The sequence below is a fragment of the Prorops nasuta genome, unplaced genomic scaffold, assembly GCF_024137725.1.
Source record: "Prorops nasuta isolate Cenicafe-Biocafe unplaced genomic scaffold, Cenicafe_Pnas_1.2 PNAS00014, whole genome shotgun sequence".
Taxonomy (NCBI): Eukaryota; Metazoa; Arthropoda; class Insecta; order Hymenoptera; family Bethylidae; genus Prorops; species Prorops nasuta.
This window is the reverse complement of record NW_027116811.1, coordinates 1,895,586-1,920,283: the sequence shown is the minus strand read 5'-3', so window position 1 is coordinate 1,920,283 and position 24,698 is coordinate 1,895,586. Positions and strand designations below refer to the sequence as shown.

At 42.4% G+C, this 24,698-nt stretch overlaps 1 protein-coding gene across 2 annotated transcripts in view; it reads left to right on the top strand.

Moving 5' to 3' along the window:
• The first annotated feature begins 919 nt into the window (after nt 1–919).
• LOC136778288 (uncharacterized) overlaps nt 920–24,698 on the top strand; it is a 62,012-nt gene continuing 38,233 nt past the window's right edge. For both annotated transcript variants that reach the window (XM_066734999.1, XM_066735000.1), the window contains exon 1: nt 920–1,509. In XM_066734999.1, the coding sequence (XP_066591096.1) occupies nt 1,449–1,509 (61 nt within the window). In that variant the 5' untranslated portion in view covers nt 920–1,448. The remainder of the gene's footprint in view (nt 1,510–24,698) is intronic.

Genomic DNA, 24,698 nt, shown 5'->3' with positions numbered 1-24,698 from the left:
AAGCCAGTGGCGTAAAAACACCCTTTCACAAAGCAGATGTAATAAAAATACGATATTTTTCGGACGTAAATCCTATGTTGCTCGTGATCGATATTCCTCATTCGATTAAGCGTCCCGCCAAAAAGCAATCAGCCGAGTGGTTTTTAATAGTAGATATTTTCAATGACATCGATAACAAATTGCCACGGCGGGGCGAGTCGCGGGGGAATTCCCTGAGGAATCCGGTCCAGGAAAATAGGCGGGAAAAACGTGCAAAGTTAGGAAGCGACGCGTGTGTGTCGCAGCGTGTGGCGCAGTTCCGGACAATGGCCTCTAATGCCGGTGAATGATGATACCTACGTAGCACGCTTGCCTTATTGAGCAAAAACTTTTCGGCCGGCAAATTGAATCCGGAGGGCCGAGAGACATTTAGAGAAGTTTGCGCGCGCGTGGTTCTGGAGCGTGTGCGTCTCTCATTGAAAAGGGTACGGCGAGAGCAAAGGAGAGTGGAGAAGGAGGTGAGAAGATCGGGGGGGGGGGGGGAGAAGAAGAAGAGGAAGAAGCGCGAAAGACGCGTCGGGAAAAAAGTTGTGTGTGCCTTGGGCGAGGAATAGGAAACGGATGAGAGTGTGGGACTGCGAGGCAGTGAGGGGAGGGGGGGGGGGGAGGCAGAAAAAAAAGAAGAGAGTTTAAGGAGTGTGGAATAGGGAGAGAGAGAGAGAGAGAGAGAGAGAGAGAGAGGATAGGCAAAAAGACGGGAGAGAGAAAAAGAAATAGAAAAGCTTCGGTAGGGGTAGTCGTTTTGGTAAAGTTGGTGGGGTGGAATTGATAGTAGTGGGGCTGAAAGGGCGATCAACGCATGCGTCGCTCACGACGTTTTCTGCTTCGCGCGGCGACGCTCAGTCTCGTCCGTCGCAATCCAGTGCAGATATACGTGCAATTACCCTGTCAACAGTGCTTAAAATCTCGTCCACCGCTGCTCCTGGCCCCTCTGCGTGATCGATAATCGTGAAACTTTATATCGGTCCGTCCTTTGGATTTTTCTCCGAGCTCTCTGATAAATGAGAGAGAAAAAAAATCGCTGTGCGCACGTGAATAAAGCGAGGAGTACCAGCACACGTTGCCCGTTCGAATCTCCGCGGTTAGAACGTCGCCAGCCGTGTAAGCGACCGCACACTGGATTGGGATACGCTACGCGACTGGCACAAAAGGTTCGCCATCCGAGACTCGTCGATCCGTGTAAATGTCAAGGTGCGGTAACAACAAAGGGCGCTCCGCGAATCATCGCGCCTCCAATGTTTACCAACGTTTCGAGCGATGATCATTTAACGTCGTGCGAGAGGCAGCCTTGCGTGTGCGTGGCCGATGACCGTGCGCTATTTCCGCTTTAACGTGTGCGAGTGAAGTGTTTTGGTGAATGTATAGTTATATATACAATAGTATACTGGGAAATTTGCAGTGCGAAAGACATGGTCGAGATGAGCCGCCACCTGTGGCTAAATGCTTTCCTGCTGATCGCGCTTGTAGCAGGTAAGCCTGGGATGCTGTGACGAGTTTATCATCGTGCTAATTATTAGCGTGTGACAGGGGCTGTGTGTTATGGGGGAGGGGGAGGGTCGTTGGTGCGCGGTTGCGAACTAACTATGCAGCACCGCGGCGAGGGATACTTCGGTAATCGCGTGTAATACGACCAAACCACGGGATCACTGGCCTCTTACTTCGGGAAGCTTTGCCTGGCGCGTTGTACTTTTTTCTTTGTTCCTCCTCCTCAACACCGGCACCTCGCCAACTTCCACTTTATTCTCTTTCTCCCTCGGTATGCGGTCCTAGACAGCTGGTTGCTCGGGGAACAAGGTGACAAATAACTCGAGAATAAAGCGCGAAAAAGCCGCTCACTCGAGGATTTTCTATTTACTTGCCTGTCCTGACAAGACGCTCGAACGTGCAAAAATCGAAAATCGCAATAGCACGGAGACAGCGTAACGCGACACTCGGCTCTTTCTTTTCTTTTCAAAATTCTTCAAAATGGAATTCCCTCGGTTCGTTTGAATTCGTCACCCTGCACCGATATCCGCAGGCGATACTTCAAACTCGTTCGATCGTTCCTTCGACGACGCCTAGTTTGTATCAATTAACGCGAATTCGACTCTTGGCGTATATATCGCTTTATTTGCCTGGTCCCTCTTTCGCTTCAATGAACGCTAGTTACGATATATATATATATATATATATATATATAGTCTGTGTGACGAAACTCTCGAGTGCCATCCGTATACTTACTCATGGCTTGTTAAGAAAATTATCAGACTCGAATTACTCGACGTGCTTCATTCATGGTGCTCCTCGTACATAGTATGAATGGACCTGTCAATTGAAATAAATTCAATGTAAGCGTGAAAGAATAGCAAAACTATTATTTTTTTTTTTCATAATAAAATTATGCACGTGTACAATAATGATAATTTGTTAATTGATATTATTAGTCGTTAAAAGTAAAGAGTAAATTGACGAGAGGCAATATCGTACGGATCGATTCGGTCCACTTTACATATAATAGGAGTTTGATGCTTGCCAAACATTTCCACAAAGTAGGCTACTTCATCGAAATAGACATTTGCTAATGGGTTTTTCAGCAATTAAGAGCCCATCGCACAGCACTTATCGTCCGCTGCTACCTCTTGCTCGGGGACTCGTCGATCACGATTGCTGACTCGCTTTCCTTTGCGAGGAAATTCAAATTGTGCGAGGGATGAACGCTCTCCTCGCTGTATACAGCAGCGCAGAGTAGCAGGAGCATCCTTCGGGCGCTTGATTACATTTGCGTAACTCTATTTACGCCGCGCGGTAAATTCATTCGCTAAGGATGGTTTTTCAATAGCTTCAATCCGAGCCGTTCCGATGACGAGTTTACCGCTGCGACTGTGGGAATTAAAAGAAGGGTAAGAAGAGGAATTTCTGCGGTAGTGTGTTCGTGGTGGGACGCGGACTCGAGTTAAGCTTCCGACCGGTTAAAAGGGCTGCTTTTGTTCGTATATCATTGTGATTTTCGGCGATGATGCAGGTAGGTATAAACCGGATATTGGAATAAGCTGCGACAATAAGTCTCTGGTGACTACCGCACTTGGGTGTAATCTTCGCGGCACGAGAGGCGCGCAAGATGCACCGCGCTTTACGTTGCATTAACGTGTCTACCCTGCCTGCACTCTCGCAAACTTTGCGACTGACTAAACTTATACTCATATACGTCTACCGTGCATTAGCCTCCTCCCCCTCCCTCCTTTATCCTGCCAACAAGCCTCGAATCTTTCCGACACGTGCATTTCGATGGAAGTCACGTCGGATTTTCACTCGCGATCGACGAATTTATAAATACCTTGCTTGCCATCGTTGCTTCGATCAACGATGACTGATTTCACCACTCCCCCTCTGACATTATTCAAACGTCATTCTCGTCAATATTAATCCATTTTCGTATTTAATTACGAGCCTTCGACAACGAGCCACAAAAAGATACTGTAATTGCTTTCGGAGAAAATTACAGGGCAAAGACGTTGATGTAATTTTTATTAATTTAATGATGCAAATTAGGTGTCCTGGCGTTTCTTTTTTACCTGCTTTTTTCGCTTCTACGAGAAAATTCTCCGCAGAATATTATCGTTTAATTACGTGCTTCTGTCCTCCTTTTTCTTTGCTTCGTAATCTACTTGCAGTAAATTGGAAAATATATAATAGTATATGAAAGAAGGTTCTTTTCTTTTTTGTCGAGAAAGGGAATGAATTAGTTGGTTTCTGCCTTTCACGATACACAACGTAGATATAGTACATGTACATGGTATACATTCACTGTCATTGGACACAGTTTCGAGGTGGTTGCAAAATTTGTGCTTTGGGTGATTAAGACCAGCACTTCTGTGTAAATGTGATCCCATCGTGAAACGAACACCAGGAAACGTTATTGTTGGTGGTATATCAACAGAGGACTGTGCACAGGCTGGAACGGTGTGACTCCCCCGACCCAACCGGGGTTCCTGTGGTGACGAGGGAAGAGATTGTAATTTCATCTCGCATTAGCCAAGGAAAGTCCTACGGAATATGCTGAATGCATCTTACGATCCGTCTACGCTCTTTACCAAAACGACCTCGGAAGAAAAGAGGGGAAAAAAAGTAGCGAGGCTTTGAATGAACTTGCGGATTTCTCAGATTTCTTCTGTCACGTAAATGCTCGTCTGAACGCTCAACGCTGCAGTCGTCCGAGCGACGTTCGCCTCGAAAAAAGAATTTTTGGATCGTCCGCTCGTATAAAGAAATGAGGATGTAAAAAGATACCTGGTGTATTGAAATGGGAGTTTATTTGTGGGTACGCTTTGGATAAGGTGTTACGTGTCTATATATATATTTTATTGTATATTATATCGTGGTAGATGTGCGCATATACAAGAGTATATGTACATGTATAGCATAGGTATAGAGAGACATTGCGGCGTGTGCTTTTGTCAATTTCCGACGTTAGTCCTGCGGGAGAGTCTTTTAGAATAAAGAAGAAAGAGAAGCACCGGGGGCGGACTAGAAACAGAAAACTAGCGCAATGAGTCTTTGGAGACTCGTGCCAGGTAAGCGCTTTGGATCTGTCCAAGTCCTTTTGGGAGAATAGATCTGTTCTACGACTGCTGTGGTTTCTGCATGTAGACTTCTTAAACGATTGAATTTCTCTGCAATCGTTCAAAAAACTCCCTCTGTCTTGAGTCTCGTTAATCTTGCACAAAGCATTCGTCGTTGGGACTATTTTGATATTACAGTTCGTCTTCCACGAAGAAAATAATCAAATGTAATCCCGAGGACCCATTGCGTCCTCTGAAATATAATTAGAGTTGGCTAGTCGTTTGTGGTTTTAAAGTTAATTTAATATTCATCATGGTAGAAGCACTGTGCGCGTATATACATATATGCAAGAGATTAAAATAAGAATGGCACATTAGTCGCGAAGAAAAACATTACCATACACTAATTTTTCGTTTGCCGCAAACAATATCTCTCTTCGCAGGCAATTATTAATTCCTATGAAGAATAAAACGGTTTATATTGTTTATAATAATTTCGCGCATCAGCAGCTTCACTCTTCAGCAGTAAAGTGTTTAAAAATGCATAAATCGTTTTACTCGAATTTACATGTATAAAACCGTAGCATCTCAAGTACTATTCTTGCGCGTATAAGATAATTTGGCCTCTTCGCATGATGCCAGAGTCTGAAGGGGTAGTGTAAAATGGTAATAGCTGCATTAAATAGTTGATAAAATTTTCTTGCTTTCCGCGTGTTTTTATGCTTTGCTTTTACACCCAAGACGTAGTATCTATATCGTCGCGTTGCCTGCTGGAGGATGGTGGCATTCGAGGCTCGTCGTAACCATTTTAAACGAAAAGGCACGTGCGAACATGTGGCTAAGGCGAGCAAGTGGATGCATAGGGGCTGCACCAAATAGAAGATTGAGAAGAATAAGAAAAATAAAAGAAGAGAGTGGAGCGGGATAATTTTAGAGACATTCGTAAACGCAAAGAGACGGCATGCGAGAAGGGCGAAGATGGTTTAATAATATACATGACTGTCCAGCTGCTGCGGATACGATAATAAACGCCTGTGCGTTTATATACGTGTACGACCTGGGGCGATAAAGCTTTTCCGAAAAGATTTACGTGATTATTGTTATTACCCTTGTTAATATTACAACGAAGATCGATCCCGTCTGCTCGCGAACCTAAACAATCCACTTTTCAAGTACATCAATTTTTCTCCTCCCTCTCCTCGCAAACTCACTTGTTTTACGACAGTCCCTTATTTTATTCCTAAGCACACGGACATTTCACCATTATTCCGCGTGTCAATAGCACGTGTAATATATGTATTCCTGTACTCTCCTGATTTGCGAAAGTCCTGTGTGCGAGACAATGGCTGGAAAGTATTTCGAGCTGGTAAAAGGGAAAACAACACAAGAAAGCTGGCATATGGCAGAGTCGCATGCTTATCATCTTTATTTGAATACTTGGCGAAATACTTGACGCGGTTAACGCCTCCTTTCCACCGCAGAACTTTAGTACATCCCTATGCGGCTCTCATTAGCAATGTTCGGCCAGGTTTTACTCCGCTGGATCCAAAGCTGGATGAGCCGTATATTCCGGACCGCAACACATGCGCGATACCTTGAGATTTTTCACCCTCGCGTTATAGCTAATATAATTCCAAGAGAAATGGCGCGGTTTCGCGGCCGGCGATGTTATTCCCCCAGATTCGTGCGTTATCAAAATTCCAACCGTTGCGTCTACCTCCCCCCTCTTTTCAATTCAGGGAAAGGGCAGAAGAAACTCTGCGCTTTGATTCGTTAAGAAATCCAGCAGCTGCGCTCGGTAATGTTTGACTATCGGAGAAAGCGGATTTCTTATGCGTGTACACCGGCGTTAATTAATCCCTTTTCAATTAGGCACCGCGTATACATCCTATATAGCTGCGAAGTGGCGCAAGAAGCGAGAGTGCGAAAGCTTGTGTCGGCAGGGGTTTCGTGGTTAACTCTGGGAAGCAAGTGTGAATCCAAAATTACTGTGTCTGATTACCGCAGTCACATCTGCTCTCATCGTGCCTATCCAACCCTCCGCAGTTTCTCCACTGCTGGCATGGCACACGGTCCGAATATTTGCCAGAACGAGGCCGGATGTCCTTCCAAGAGAAACTTCCTTACCTGTAGTTCGCTGTATAGTTGCCTCTCGGCTATAAAGGAAACCTATTATGCACTTCGCTAACGTTGCCGCGGGCGTTCCCAGCATAGTGTTACATCTTGCTATTGGAGAATAACAATAGCTTCGCATTTACGATGCAGCTACTTCGCTAACGTACCCTCTTCTCTCTTTATAGATCGTTTATATTATAAGCTGCTTAAACATCTTACCAAGCTATTCAATTCTATGTGCTGATATTTATCATCATCGATACACGCAAATGTTCGTATAGATATAGGTTTAAAAAATAAAAATGGTCGAATGGAAGATTGAGAGAAGCAGATGTTTTTTTTTTTTAATTTTTACTTTATCGATAATACGCTTATTCGAGGCTTTTTAGCGTTGAATCGCTAAATGTAGAAATGACTCACTCGAGTCAGCAAAGCACTGGCTCGGTTGTATCTTCGTACCCTTGGAGCTTACGCGATTAATCGTGCCATTACATCGAGGGGCCAGAAATTCAATTAATAATGCTATTTTGAGAGTGGAAATAAATATACCGTAATGTCGTTAATTAATCACGCTAATCTACATTTCAGTATTATTTTCCAGCTTCATTTGTACGCTTTGATTGAAAATATCACAGTCGGGTCTTTCGCGTTCAAATTACATTTGGCAAAATTAAAAGTTGCCTGCGAAAATTCTTCTCCACAACGGAATATCCATTAAAGTTTCATCACATTTTTTCGTTTAATTCCAAATGGCTTTTGGTCTATTTTTCAGTTACTAAACGCGAAACTAAAGTGAGGTTACAATAGCTGTATTGTCGTTTTGTTTTCTCGAAAATTGAGCGTTTGAGCAAGATTTTCGTGCCACGGAATGGTGGCGGTCGGAAAGTTTAATTACGTAAAATATGGAAACGATGGTATAGTTAATATTCGCTGCTGGTACGATCTGAAATAATTCATGCATATTTCATTGGATTTTTAGAGCGAGCGTTATTGGTACTTTCTGAGATTCGTTTGCCATCGAGCGCGAGCGAACGCAGCGAAGTAATTGATTTTTCTTGCTACCTTAAACACGAACGATTCAGGCAACTTTCTTCACTTTGCCGCGGCTTTTCATATCGATCAGACACGGTCCACGTGCCAGAGAGTTTCTTTCCCTAAGTGGCCGAGATTTTTGTTCGGTCCTCTTAGATAGAGACCGAGAGAGAAAGAGAGAGAGAGAGAGACCATAGCGAGCAGGTAGAAGGGTGAAAAAATATTAGGCTGCGATAATGTAAAAGAAATGTTGAAAAAAAAAAGAAGAACCAAGGTTATAATAGCGTAAGATATATAATTTAAAAATTAAGGAGCCTGCACCCACGAGATGGTTCGACCGTAAATCGCGCCACATCTCCAGATAAGCTTCCTCGCGAGTGGAATTTGCAGAATTTGCCTCCTGCTTGTTCCCGTGGATTATAAAGTATGCAAGTATGCACTGGATGGAATAATAGGGATAGGAAAGGGGGAGGGGGGAAGGTACGGAGGCACGCCATGAACGAGCACGCGGAAAGGAGAGAAAGTGTGCGAGTGTGTGTGAAAGAGAGAGAAAGCACAGAGTGTGCGACTGTGACAGCGAGCGAGATGACTCGCGTAGCAGAGATAACAAGTGTGGAGGAAAATTGTAAGTGGTATAAATCCAATTTGCAGCACATTGGGTGTTACGGCGTTTAACTCATTAGGCCTTGTTAAGTCGCGTTATGCAAAAATGAGACAGCCGACGAGACAAGCGGAAATTACAAGCGCATCTGCTTCTCACTTCCGATTCATTGGCCATCGTGCTGTTATCGTTAGGTTAATTACCGGCTAATTGGACTCTCGTTACTCGTCATATTTATCGATCTACACGCTTTTTCTGCAGGATTCTCCGAACAACTGTATATGAAAACACAGCGAACGAGACGAAATTCAGGTAGAATTTTAAGCAAAAAGGCTTATAATTTTCATCGAAATCGTTGTTCGAGCAATTTTCTTTTACGTCTCTCGTTACTTCGGGGACGTTTTGATTGCGATCAACCCCAGTATACGCTACAGACAATTTATAGCTTAACGCGAATCCTGTTTGTTATATACGAGCATAGTTTGGAAAATGATCAGTATTTTAGTGGCACAGTAATATGGAAATAACATTAGCATATCGTACGCAGAGATATCCTTCGCAATCGCACAGTCTATCGTATCCCTGGAGAGAAGAGGGCAACGACCCTTGATTCCAGGCATTCCGCAAATCGCGATTCCCATGCCAGAAATAGACGATGAACGTCTCTCGCAGGGTTGACCAGTTGAAAAAATGTCATTCGTCGTCGAGGGAGAGGGGAGGGGCAGACGCGTCATAATCGTATCGAGGGATCAAGAGCAACCAAGTGGAAACGTGAATGGAATGGAAGATTAAAAACTGATTTTCCGCTCTCCTATTATTAGGACCAGGCGTTACATTGCTTCCCTTCCGCTTTTCTATCCACCGGATTTTCCCCTCCTTCTCATCTGCTTCCACGCAATCCCATAAACACATCTTCCTCCCTTTTTTACCTTGCCAAATGATGCCCATCGCTTCCCACTTTCACAGCTTGGTCTACCGACGCCTCCACTCCCCATTTTTTGCACACCTTCTACCTTACTTCTCGCAGTCAATAATCCAGTAATTAAATGCACCGTTTCCCAAAGAAATTTAACCGTAAACACGTTTCCATCCGCAAAAAGATCGAACGTTCCTCTGGTTCCAGTTCACGGGAAACGAGTACGTTTGCGTTGGCACGGTAGGTGTGTGTGAGTATACATATACATATACTATATGCTCTCTGTAACTATTCCAGAGGAAGAAACTACTAATGCTCATCTATTTCCCTATCCACTTAGGATCCTCTCTAATCTTGCCGTGAATGGCGGACGTACAGGATTCTCTACTACCAAAACAATACTTAAGTAAAAGTCAAATCCTCTCTCTCTCTCTCTCTCTCTCTCTCTCTCTCGTACACTCCCTCTGTGTACTTCCTACTTAAACAGGATTTCACCCATTACTCGTTACCAAGTCAACTTTCTGCTTTCAAACAAATATTTTTCTCCCAATTATGATACCTTCCATAGGATTATGTTTACGAAAGGCAAGAGCGTTCTCGAAGCTCTACGAAAAACATTGCTTTTAAAATATTCACGTCCTAACATTAATGCTTCGCGTGCATTTCTATACTATATATATATATGGAATTTGGAACAAAAATACACGCTTAATGCACAACATGGGGAACTGTATAAACTAGACGTTAGCAAATGATTTGTAACGTTCCAAATGTAGCAGCGAACTCTTTTGACACGCCCACCTCTACTTAGTACACTTCCGGGCAAGCACGAAGGCGGCGAGTCCAGTCGAGAATGATTTAACGGGGCCGCACGTAAAAACATACGGTTTACATAAGTACGTCGTTGTCATTCGCACCAGGGGAGAGCAATGGAATCTTTTTAGATCTTTCCCAAGTCCCGTGGTTACAAGTGGTCTCTCGTTACGGTTTCTTGTTAATGCAGTGGGCGATGGAACCACCGAGCACGGTATGTATCTGATACAAATGAAGGCGCTTCAATGGCCTTTTATAAAAAAAAGGAGAAACGTACTTTTTTCCAACAATATATATATATATTTCTCCGGACAGAAGGCAAACAGCTTGAATCCAATTAAGCCGGCCAATAATACGATTCCTTGAATGAAAAAAATTTCCCCCCTCCCAGTGAAACGTGCAGCGCTATTTAATTGATCTACGAGACTTAATTAATGTTAATGGCGTATTTTTTGTCCTCCTAACTTTTCCTCCAACCTTTCGCATGTATATAGTATTTACTGGAAATACGGAGAGAGAGAGAGGGGGGGGGGGGGGGGGAAGCTGCGACGAACATCCGATAGGCTCGCGTCTAACTGAGTATATATACGCATATATATCCTTTAAATCTGTACCTTTGTCCCATGGGCGCGATAGAAGTGACACGCGTGACAGTCCTTTGAATGTGTCTTTCAAAGTTGTGGCTTCATCGCTAAATCTACCCACAAGGCGAACTTTAATGTTTATTTGACAGCTTTCCACATACAACGCATCGATAAGCACGAGCTTTCAAAAATCTTTCCTTATAACAATTTTTCAAGCTTCTTCCTTGATAGAATTGTAGATTAAAGCTGAGCACTACTTAATCTTACGTACCACTCAACATGTTAATTTATTAAAAGCTTCTCTGGATAAGGGATAAAATTATTGGAGGATAGTGTTAAAAATATACCTCTAAGAAGTTGGATCAGCATAAATCGATCAGCCGATACTCTCCGCAAAGCTGCGTCTTCTATTAAGAAACATTTGTCTTCACTTAAGATTACCACAAATCAGTTCCCGACCTCGTCAATGGATCCGAAAATAGAACGCGCAGCCCTTTCGACGCGACCAACAAGCTCTTTATACCATACGTAGCGTCTTTCTATAAATACGTCAATAGGAATTATAAAGGGAAATGCGCGTTTGGAAATAGAAGCTTTTTTTCGAAAGTCGACACTCTTGAGTAAACAATTAATAGTATATCTGGGGTATTGGCTAGTATAGCGAGGTTTCAAATAAAACCCCCATTAGTCTATTATGTGTCGCGTTCCCCTGTTTAGTTTTCCAACAATATAGTTCTGCAGGGTATGAAACATTGAAAATAACTTTTAACGATGAATTGTAAAATTATGGATTAATAAAATAGCACGGTGTACATTATTATAGTATAATTATGTATCGATGGATAAATTTTCATTAAAATAAATTAGAGGTTTTTACGAGAGCTTGTATCAAGGAAATTGGGTTTAATTCTAATCGGAGGGATGATAGAATTAAGTCGTCGAAATGGTCGCAGGAACAATTGAAAGCCTTCTGCAATACAAGCCCTCCATTATCAAAACGATTCGATTGCCTGCGTGCATTTTGCTCACATCAACGTTCCACCGGAATAATCGTAGTTGCTATGGCACAATTACGCCTTCCTACCGGATACGTGTTTTTGCCGGGCAAACCAAGCAAGGGTCCCATCGAGTAAGTTATCTATGACGAGTACCCTTGTCGCGAGTCTCTAACGATCCACCGTTGACGTAAAAACCAACACAGGAATAAGGTACCTCTACTACGCCCAGACAATTTCAAGATAAAAGAACTTGAAAAGTATAATCCAGCTTTCCAAGATAAAACTGCGTATCAGCAACGTATTGAAGACGTAAAACCAACAATAATTTTATGATGAAAATAAAATTCTTAATAAGAATTTTTATGGACCAGCTAATAAACTGGATCGCGTTTCGCTAATTATTTCGATATATATATATACACAAATGCTGTGTTCTCCGGTGTAACAAACGTTAGGATAAACTTGGACTTTGCCGAGGAGTAGAGTAATGGACGAATTTAAGGTTTTATCGTAAAGGCAACTACGGTATAAGAGTCTAGTGTTAATCGTGGGTCTTCCTGCAGAGTGTTTCGAAGACGGGGTAGAAAGAGGCGAAGGTGTGCGAGGGTGGTAAGAAGGGGTTGGGGGTGGGATCAAGTTCGAAATTGCATCTGCATGAAGCGGCAGCCGGTGCCAGCGTGAGCAAGTACAATAATTACCAACTTACCGCCATCTCCGTGGAGGCACCCTCCAAGATCGATCACTCGAAATACTAGCGATGAAGCGGAGGGGTGGAGGCGGGGGAAGAAGGACTTGCAGCGAGTTGGGGTGGCTCGAGAGAGAAAGAGAGAGAGAGAGAGAGAGAGAGAGGAGGGGATGAATCCCTTGGATGGATTAGCCCGAGGTGTAGGCCACGAGCATGCCTCGCTTGCTCGTCGTTCAAGGTGTAATCGAGGCACGTACGAAATTTCGATCGCTCATTAACAGCCTTTTGCACGGCGAGCCAACCTATATCCGGTCTAATTACTCTTTCATATTCCTGAAACACGCCTTGTAGCATCCGAAATACGCCAACTGATACTCCATTTGTTCAATTTCACCAAGCAAGAGACGTGCTGTCGCTATCAAATCCACAAATTCAATGCATCTTCCCTTTACATTTACCTGTTTGCTCTCTCCTGCCTTTCTGCCTGCCAGACTCTACCCCCCTGCCTTTCTCTTTGCTTAATCATTGCTTTGAGCTATTATCACTATCTAACTTTGCTATACCAACTTGGCATGCGGATCGTGAGTGCGAATTCAGATGGAGTTTCGCATCACACGCCAGAAGCTTTGCGCTAATGCACGAGCCCGAAATCGTACGTAGCAACATATATACACGCGTTTGAAAATGGACACAGATCCTCCTCTACGAGATGAATATCATTGGAAATTCCTTAATTTCTCCTTACTCTAATTACGAGCCAGACTATCTTGTTACTTTTCGAATAAACATATTATACCATAGGCGAAAGAGAGCACTTTGTGCTCGCCAGTCATTCGATTATCTCGCTTTTGCTCGTTTATATATATATATACTTGCTACTGATGAAATTGTTTGTCGCTCGATGCTTAGACTTTATCGAGTTATCGAATTATAGGGATTTGCGTTAGTATCGATAGTAATCAAGTAATACAAAGCTATCGTGTTTTAGCTCTATTGGCAAGACTCGATCTGTCAGATACACACACACACACACATATCCATCTCCACCTCCTTCCTTCCACACGAATAGTTTCGCTTTCATCGTTTAATATTTTATTCCCTTTTGCGTCGATTGAGAATAAAGAATTTTATCGAATCCGCCCATACACATCAGCAGCCGAGTCGATTCTTCATTCTTGATTGTAAAGAGCTGACTGTACGTGATCAGTGTTTAACGATATTGATTCAATAAAACTTTTTAACGCACGACTCGTAACGAATAAAATGCGTTCCGTCGACCGACGATTCCTATGAGAGTGGTCGTTCATACAGGCGTTCAACAAGCGTAATGCCCAATTTCGAATAGTACTTGACGCAGGGGTACGAAAATCAATCGATCGTCGTCCTTCGAGCGTATTTTTCCCCCACTTTCACGACCGATCAAATCTGATTATACTTTAACGACCCAGCAGCAACAGAGACGTACGGACAGATCTTGACAAATCGATCAGAGCTACTTGCATCGATATTCTAATTCCTCGTCGCTGGAAGCACCTTTAAAGTAGATGGAATAGCTAAAGTGTAATTCGTCTCAGTGTCAAATGGCCTGCTCTCCCACTACGTCCTATTTCGTTTTTCCATAGATCCTAAAATCAACTATGCGTGTGCGTCGAAGCACGCATGCGCCATAGTCAACTGACAGCCTTTTGATTTATGCCACGTTTCCCGGACACCTGTCTATACATACGATATAATGATTAATAGTGAGAAGCATCAGTTTGGATTTTGTACTTTCATGAAGTGCAACCAAAAGGGGGGCTATTGCTTTAACCATATATAGATATATGTATAGAGAGTCTATCCCCCGTAAACAGCGAGTTTCTTCGGAACGCGCGATGCCCTTTTCGCATTGCTCAACTTCATTTCAATTTTCTGCAATTACCAGAGAATTCGAGATTTATATATGTGTGTGTGTGTGTGTGTTATATACCGAGTTGGAATTGCACAGTCGATTAGTGTCGAAAACATTCTCTCCTTTGTTGCTGCTTTAAGATAAAGAAAGAGCACGTCGGCGAGTGATCAATGAGAGCGCGAGCTCGAAAGGAGAACAATGGCTCTTGGGACATAAGTTTTTCCGTTGGCCTTGTTCGATTTCCATTTCTTATTTTTCCTGCAATCTGGCTCCCGATCCATCCAGCCAGACTCGCCACCAACCACACCGTTACCGTCATCCAACCCTGGGAAAGAATACACACGGATTTAGAAGCGTGATTACAGGGGGAAAAAAGTGAATGACTCTGATGAGTGGAAAGCGACCAAGTTGCTCCTGTTTGATTAATTAAAACCCGTTAGCGTGTGTGTGTGTGTACATACATATAGATATACCTGCATATATACCGCTCGTAGAGCGGAACGCCGGCGAAAGAAGAGATTTGTCGACGAGAAGAAGCTTTTTATTTTTTTCTATTTTCGAATTTTCTCCAACGACTTTCGCCGGCACGGCGCGCGCGGAGAAATTCACGATTCTCCGATCGGTGAATCCCACCTCGACAGCGGGGAGGACTGTACCTTTCTGCTTTTGCCTTGTTGCTCGCGTGTGTATTCATGCCAGCCACCATTATAGATGATTTCAACAATCCTCCGAGGAATGGAGCTTTTGCTAAATGCGTTGGAAAACCCCTTCCCAGAAAGATTCCGTATCATACGCTTACCAAATGCTAAGTGCTTCCTATGAATAGTCGGATTAAGCTTCTCTCTCGTTTCCATTCTCCAGCTGCGCTACACTCACTTTGATTCCGAAACTCGTCGTAAAATCGCACTTGTATTTTATCGTTACAAATATAAAACCACGAACATCGGAATTTAATCCTCGAAATAAAACTTTCCACTCCGATGATGCGCCTCGGGATCTCTAAAGCTTCGCATACATCTTGTCCTTAATGGCCTAGCTGCTTCAGCAGGCTAATTTTTTCATTGAAATCTTTATTAAAAGACGCGCGAGGAGCGAAGAGAATCAATAAAGTGACATTGAAAAATCTCATCTAAAAATCCTTTTAACGTTTTTTGCGCTGACGCTCGGGCAAACGTGTTACCTGAAAAATAATCCTGCAAGTTTTCCTCCGGCCGCTGGAGGACGACGACTCGCTGCTCGTAGAAGCTAAAACTTGATCGCCTAAAGGTAAACTGTGTTGAATGAGGGTGGCGGTGATGAGTTTAGGCCGTTATTCCCTTCGACATGAGTCATACATATTCGATGCTATCAGGGACGATTGAAAACCACCTGGGAATAGTCGAAAATATTTCAAACCATTCTGACAGTGCTTGCGTCTAATTTTAAACTCTACCGCAGACTGACTTTACTCCATTTTTCATTGAAAGAAAAAAACTTAATTATCCATTCCTCGGATAGCCTACTTTCCAGAATTACACGTAACTCATATTTCACTTTGTGCGGAAAGCAGGAGCACGAATATCTGGTTTATCCTAGTCTTTGAGAAATGCTTTCAATGCCCGAAAGCACCGCTACGGGAATTTATTCGATCGTATAATTGGTCACGTATATATAAAATTCATTTGTCGAAGAAATATTTTAAAATAGTGCACTGCTCGTCATCGGCTCAACTTGACCCGTGTCGCATCGATTCTCGCGCTACATTAAGCAGATTCATTTGACGCGCAATGACCGCGCGCTTTCCCCCTCCACCTCCCTTTTTTTCTTCGCACCCTCCCTATCATAAACCCACGTACTTGAAACTTAAAAGGTTCAAGGCTGTGGGCGATATACATTAATTTTTTCATCAACTTCTTCCGAATTTAAATATTCTACGCCTCTGCTGTATTACCATGTAAATGCACAAAGAAAGATTTAATTTTTTTCTTTGCATTATTAGTGGCCTCGGGGAGGGATCATTCAATAGAATTTTTATTATTCTATAAAAAAACAAAATGCGTTAAACTCGTTTATTTCTTTCGTGAGTGACATTGTTGAAAGGATTTTTACCAATCGATACCATCCCTGCGACCTGTCCTTTTTACAACGGAACCGTTCAATTTTACTTAAATTCACATATCAACTCTGTATATAAGCAAGTAATTTGATACAAAAGCTATGAAGTTATTTATAAAAAAAAGGGCTGCTTTCTCTCTCATTCCGAACCCTCGACTGCTGTTCTCCTCGAGTCTCCAATCACATCTGCAGGTCTTGCCTCGTAAGATTCGGATCAATATCACATTTTCCCTCATGAAAAATCGTGGAGAAAATGTCTCGTAGGACAGTTTAATTGCTTGGAAGGTCAGTTTATTCAATCTGTCATGAAAGCATTGGTTTATCCATTTCTTATCTTACAGCTTAGAATCGTCTTTGCATTTTCCATATAGATCGGAGGGGGATCCATTTATATCGTGCCTCTCATTTCTATCCCTTGCTTGCATGGATCTATACATATATAAACACAGAGAGGTAGCTATAGTTTCAGTTAAAACTTTTCAATTTCCTATCCGGTCTAAACTGTCATGTCTTGGACTTTCGTTCAGTCATTTTTCATTGTGTGGCCCTGGAAGAGCGATATGCAGATTTTCCTCGAGATGTAGACGGTTTAAAGGATATGCCTCATGACGTATTCATAAAATACATGGATTGCCTTACTGCAGCCACAGCCACTCACATCTGCTACTCAACAAGCGTTCGAGGTACTCTGCCCGTAGACCACCGACAAGATATAAGATAACTACGATTACAACAATGCTGACTTTACTCCATTTGTAATTCAATATTAGGGAAATAAAATTTCAAGAATCCCTCTCTCTCTCTCTCTCTCTCTCTTTCTCTTTCTCTCTTTCTCTCTCTCTCTTTCAAATATTCAATATCGATGAATTATGCAAGAATACGAATCCAAATGATAAATCGATATTTGCTACTGTCGCGAAGATTCTCGGAAATAAAAAGGCGAACAGTCACGATGAATCATACGAGCGAGGCATATCGAAAAAAAAAAAAGAAATCTTCCATCTCTCACAATCAGTCGAACGATCGTTAATCATCGCTCTCCAATGCTTATATAGAGTTCATATGTCATAATACGTCGTGAGATGATAGGTATAGGCGTGTTAGGTGGGGAGGATAGAGTAGCAGAATTAGTGATCAGTATAGCGACGTTATACTTGTTAAAATGAGCTGGCCATGGTACACAAAAGACGGAATTTGCTTTGAGAAATCGGCAAGATAATTAAAGTAGCGAGGCAAATTGCGAGCGTGGTGCAAATTGGAAATAAATAGAAAGGATGGGATAGAAAAATGAAAGCGTCGAAAATGAATGGCACATTCGATGAAAATTTAATACGTAGGAGCATGCGATGTGCAGCTGGACGGGAGAATGGTGAATTTCCGCGCGGGTCTGGCGCGTTTCCGCATTGAGCCGGGACGATCGAACGCGGAGGAGTCTCTCTTAATATTCCTGGAATAGGATGACAGCAGCAGCAGCGGAGGACGAAAGTCCGCGCCGCGCTACGTCAATTCGCGTTTTTCTTCGGGCTCATTCGTTAAACGTGCCAGCGAGATCCTCGGGGATTCCGCGCGCGGACGAAGAAGCATCAGCTTCCCCGATGAGCGGATGGGAGCGAGACGAAAAAGAAGCGAGCGAGCGAACGAACGAACAGATGAATGGCTGTTTATCGCCGCTGAAAATGTTCCTCCATCCAGTTTCGGTTTCTGGATAAATGCGACTGGTCCAGCCCGTTCCCTTTGTATATACGGTCACGAGTTTGGCTTTCCGATGCGCGAAATTTACTGGCCGACGCCCGAGGGCTATGCGAAAATAATTCAAGCGAGATTGCGATGGTACATACCAACGCGCAGTCATTTTTATGCTTTAGGGTAAGCACTTTTGCCCCAGCCGGAGCGCAAGGGTGACTAGCCGTTATTCAAATCCGCTTAAATCCCTTCTCTTTTTAACTGTCTTTTTATTGTCGGATATTATTTCACCCTCGATATACCGCGGTAATTTCGCTGATACTACATTTTACTTTATATCTCGACAAATTCACCAATCGCATTCTTTACGATTATGACGAGGACGAGTTGGAGAGTGAGTATGCTGTGTACTATATATATTGCACAAGGTTACATACTATAATATATTTTTATTGTAAATAATAGTTTGGATCGATGACATATATAAACGCGATTCGTACAGGATTCGTAGGGTCGAGTCGATATACCCATGACCATCGGGATCACGACTGCAATGAACTATATTTAGGGAAGTTTCGCAAACCGACGTGGATAATCGTCGAGCGAACTCTCGCGTCATTCCCTAAACGTTTTTCTCAAAAGGAGAGGCATCCCATTCGTTGTGGAAGCACTACGGCCGCCACCGTCGTTGTCGTATATTAGCTGGATTCGATTTAACGGATGGTCTCCCCTTTCGCTTCCGGCCAAAGACAAAATCCATGAAAACTCCGGCGAATAAAAGCGCGCACGGGATGGAAAATTCAGCGAGATAAAAAAAGCACTGCACACCCTACGTAAACACGGTAACGTGTACCTTTTTCTCGCATTTTTGTGGATTTTATCTCGCCTTGCTCCACTAGCGCCAAGGCGAAAACCAGCAGCCCCCGTTCTAAGAGTTCTTTTTCTCGGTGTACAGCGCTATATAGAAATATACGTAGCCCAGGGGGGCGTGGTGTTTCGCAGTACGTCGCGCAACAAGAGAAATTGTTCTTTCGCAAGAATCGGCCATTCGAACTCTGGCCTTCCTCCTGCACGCCCGCCGCCGAGCTCGATCTCTATGATTTCTCTTCGCTTTCTTCGAAGAAGAATTTCCTTGCTCGATTTGTCGCCCCGGAATAGACAATGAACTACTGTATTTATGATCCCGAGCCATCAAATAGGGTGGGACCCTCCGGATATTCCCTTTTCCCCCTGAAAAAACACAAAGGAGCCACCACACACGTTTCAGCTGCACTTTTCGTCATTTTAACGTCCCGTCATCGAAATGGGATTTTACGTTCGATATAATCTCTCGTATACTTTTCTTTTCTAAGTTTTTCATTTACCTTTCTCGCGATCGCGATACCTGGGCGAGTACAGCGATGGAAAGTTTGGACGGAAAAAGTATGAACCGGAAGCTATATGAATTTTAGGGATTTTTAGGAGGGTAGATGGAACGAGTGTTTGAGAAGAATCCTGGAAATGATACAATTTCAATAATAGAATCGTGCCAAAGTACAAGATTATGCATGCGGTTATTACTTATGCACGTGATAACATTACCGACCAAAGTTTATGAAAACCCTGCTGAATAATATGATTTTGATTAGTGTCGTATCTATGTATTTTCCTTCCAGTGGAAAAGGGGGAAATATTCAGCTGAAGGGACGAATATTTTTAATTCCTTGACAGTTATTCTCGGTATTCCGGGGATAATCTAAGACGTGCTTGAAACTCTGCTCCTTGAGATAGCCTTCCATTTTTTTATGCTCCTCTGCCACTCATACAAAACTTCGAGAAAAGTCAGCATTTTTTTTCAGCTCGTAAGACTTATCTTTTTGGCTGGTGATTTTCATTATTTCCGGAAATTGGGTGGAGGTCGCGTCGTTCCCCATCTACCAATCGGAAAACTTTTTTATACTTTAAATCTTTTCGCTTCTACTATACGTCAATAATCTCCCAGAAGAATAATTAATTATTTTATTATTATATCACTATATTTTCCTTGACTTATTCTCCGAGGGGTAAAATAGCATTGTAATATTTATAAAGGGTTTCGTATAAAACGCTTTAACGTAAAGTATTAGCATAAAGGAGGAAAGAATAAGCGGAAAACAAGAGATTGCCTCGTTGGTGGTTGGTTGGGAGCTAAGTCCCATTATCAGGAGTCATAATAGGCAAAGCCATTGCACGGCAGTTATAGCGGGGTGAGCTCTCAGTGGCAAAGAGTGGCGCCTCGGGTTTTAAACGGTTGTCATCTTCTGAAAAGCCTGGGGAGGGGGGAGGGGCTGTGTGACATTATTGTTGTGCTCGGGCGGGCTTCATAGGTCTGAGGATCGTGGCCCCCGACCGCCTGTGTTTGTTTGACGTGCCTCAGGTTTGTATCTTCAAAGGGTCAAGCTGGTACGACCTGCCCCCCTCCCCCCCCCCCTCTCTCACTCTCTCTCTCTTATTCTCTCTCGCTCGCCTGCCCGCGTATGGGCGCATATGGCATGTAGAATGTATAAATAACAGCGCTTGCTAGCAGCCCTATTGTGGGATAAGTAAACTTCGAAAGCCACGAGGAGGAAAGACAAAGAGAAACTGGAGGAAGCGCGATATGACTGGAGTGGGAAGAACAGAAGGACCGTTACACGCGGAGAGGATCCGCTAAAAAAGAGCATACTTCAGCATGCCTGACACGACGACAGAAATGAGAACGAAAACGTGATGCCGTGAAAGCTGAAATTGCTACGCTACATGTAGCGAGTATCTACGAATGAAACTGGAGCAATGACGATGCCATAGCCTCTTATTAAATGTAGAATTATTTGATAGCCGTATAGCTTATACGTCGGAAGCCAATGATTCCGGATGAGTACCAATGCTGCGATTAATATTCCTTCGCTCGGCAGTTATATTTAATCTACGCGCTAATGTATGTGTGTGTATGTATTGTAAAAGACGTGCCAAAGTATCCTCGCAGCAGCCCTCTTTCAATTTCAATTCTTCGCCGATGACGATCCGTTGGAGCAGAGCGAGTCTCGAATCATTCCAGAGCCACTCGACTGCGGATCTCTTCGTTCCTCGAATCGATATATTCTTTTAATCTTGGAAAATAGTCCATGCGTAACGCCAATACTCGAAGAGCAGCTTAAAGAGAACTTGTGCGGATATTAGCATTGTGAGAAGATAATATGAATATGCTGGTGGTATTCGAGGTCGTAAATCACTGGTAAAACCGAGGGACCAGCAGAGCTCGCCAGCAGAACTTGCACTTTATCATTGCATATGACGAAGACAGAAACAATCTGTCGGCCAGGAAGAATTAACGTTGACAGGTCTTACACCATTGGGGATCTCTTAACCCATTTTCCCCCCTATATCTCTGCCAACTTGCGTGAAATATGAATTCCAGATTAATATTTTTATGGTTCGAGTAATTGCCCACCGAAGGAGCCTTGTGCTCTGAAAAATCCTATTAATTGAAAAATATATATTCCTGAAAGAAAGACTGTGTGTTAAGAGAAAGAGGGAGGGAGAGAGGGGGGGGGAGACGCAGAAACTATTATATAAACATTTTAACAGCTTGTAGAACTAATTTCGTTTGAACCGAGACTAATTAAATTTGTTAAGCGAGTATATAGTCTCCTTCTTGTGTAAATGTCACGTGTCCTTAGCATGGTTTCTGGCGTAGGACAAAGGCGAATGGTGATATAAGTGTAAGGTTTCTTTGGGTTGGAATTATATTCGTGAGGGACGTCCTGTGTAATACGATCAGTTGTGCGAGCTAGTACCATTTTTCGAGTCGACCAATTGCAGGTCACGTACCTGCTGCAACCCAGGCGTTCTCTTACCCTCCCACATCGTACACGAAACATTTTTGGCACGGGCGACAAACGTCGTGCCGTTTCATGCCTATAATACTATCTATACACGAACGTATTCCAGCGTACCTTATACATCTTCCTCGCAAGAAGCCCTCGCTATTTTACCTGCCCGGACAAATTTTTATAAATTCGAGTTCTTCGTCTCGCGATAAAACCCTTTCATTCTCAACGCTCTCGAATCAATATGTCTCTCGTACAGTGTATACAGTAGAGCTGCTGTGCTGGATTAGAAGCTGTGGGATTGAACTCTGTGTAAACATCCGCTCATAACCATAAGGATAATAGTCATTACAATGGTTTGTAGTGTGAAATTAATTTTCTCCCCATGTACACTGCGTGATATGCTGAAACCGCAATTTAAGCCGATAGAAGTGCGTGAATGTAACTAAATGTTGGCGGTGTTCTATGAAAATTAACTATGGTTCGTATGGAAACAACCTGGTTGACGTTGCATTAGCCTGTATGAAATAATCAGTCGTAATGTCGAGTTGAACCAATAAATTGCTGATGGTTCGACGACGTACGTAAACTTATAACGTTGTAATCCAGCGCGAATTTTCCAGTTAGCCTTTGCGAGGGCAGCAGCCTCCTCGTGAAAAGGGAAAAGATGTACGACGTAATTCGATACTCTATAGCCAGTTAACAAAGATTTAGTGGCCATCTTAATTACAAAACTACGTAGCGATTTTCGATGTGCAAACACTATTAACGTAAATCAGAGAGGTTTATTGCTCTCTTTGGATATAATGTATACTAACAGGGCTAACAATTGGCAAGGTAGTTGTAAGATCCAATACTGAATTACGTGCCTCACTATAGTAATGCTTCGAGTTATTTACCACCAACTTCAATGCAAACCCTTAGAGCTTGATAAATGTATGTTAATTTTCTACACAACTATACGTAAACTCTACTCGAAGTAGGATTCCTGTAAAGTACAATGCCCCCTTCCAGCATTATTTCATCCGTTGATGGTATGCGAATTATGGTAAAAAGCTGGAATATTTCATAAATTAATGTGCTAAGGGTGAAATTTAACGAGGAGACGAATTGATGGATGTAATAGTCTGTGCCACTTAATAGCAAAGTATATGGTGAATCACTTATGGCGTGGTGAACAAATTCCAATAATCATTAGGAGCGTCAATATCGATGCAAATTATCGCGTTTCTCTGGTGATTCGTATTTCTGGCTGACTGACTGACGGAACAGTGAGTAACGATGACCGTTCCCCATAGTTATCGATAATACCAGTTTAATTAATACTCTTGATTGAACAACAGAGGTAGCATATTGATTGGCACAAAGCATTAACCAAACCCATTAATCTAACACGATGGAATATTTGCCAATTACGTTAGTGTCGAGCACTATATTTGCACGCATTACATAATTCTAGTAGAGCAGTGAGGGGGGTGTTCCTTGTTTCTCAATTCGAATCCGAGAAGAAGCTTTTTTTTACGTTTGACGAATGTATATATGTAAATGAAAATTGTAATTTAACGACGTGAGGAAAATTCAATAAAGCCACAGTAGATTTTTATTGCTGCAATGACTTTTTAAGTCCCAATTATAGTGGAAAATGCAGTTCATTTTGCGTAAATAAGTCAACATGTTTTCACGGGAGGCTGGCTCCACAAGGGAGATGGCCAGTTGTTAAATGGACGAGGCAGAAGTCTAGCTACGATTAACCCAGCGGCAAACGCTTTGATGCACGGAACACTGCAAATAAACCACATTTTCGATGAGCATTCGCTACTAGATTTCTATAGAGAGCCACCAGACACCAGTTAATATTGATGGTTAATTATCTCTCCTATTGAAATAATTAGACACGCTGACAGTGTTATAACTGCTTAGTTTCAGGTAATAAAAGTTTAATGAAATCTCGGCCAATTGTGGCATATATATATATAGTACACGGTATGTTTGCATAACTTTAAATGTTTCGAATCATACCATTCGAAAGCATCAAAACTACCAGCATTTATTCAGGCATTAATGCAATCTTTGAATACGTTTGAATCAGTCGTTTTTTCATTAAAAATGATTAACGAGAATTTTACAAGCTTGAACGCCAATTTGTCACGTGTATGAAGCATACATTCATTTTATCATGACTGTGGAGCTTGCGAAGAAAAATTAGGAAAAGTTAGTTAGAATTTATTTGCCTCGTAAGTTATAGCTTTTTTTGTTAAGCTTAACAAAGTAATTTTCCTGTTATTACATTTAGTTTCTAGATTATTCAACTCTATATCATTTCTCAATTTATAATCAGATTTTCTTGGCGTCTTTTGAAATATTCAGTGATACTCTGTCAATTTTGTAATATATTTACCTTCCATAAAGGATGTATAACTTTTATAAACTCTGATGTCCTTCTTTACGCTTCGAAGAAAGAATGTACGTACACACACAGTCCGTTCTACGGAATGTTGACAATGCAGACATGTAATTTTAGAAAACTTTTCTCAAAAACGTATAAAGTCAGAGAAATTTAAATGATCAAATCAATAGAATTTCTCAGTTATTATTTTGAAGAGATGATTCAATTAGTTTAGTTAACAGATTGGCGTGGCAGAAAATCCTTTAAGTATCCAAAATTCTTGTTCGTTAAAAAAAGGTCACCCTTGAAGTGAGTAAAGCTCGCAATTAGAGAGAAGTTTTAGCTTGACACAAGATGGAAGAAAGGGCGGTTTCGCCGGGCGATCCCGTGGCAGCTTCCTCGTTGAAACTTTGAGCTCTTTCACGGACCACCTTGAGCAAAGGACCCTTCTGCTTTGTGCTCCCATGAATTTATCAGCGCCGAGACTTCGTTACTG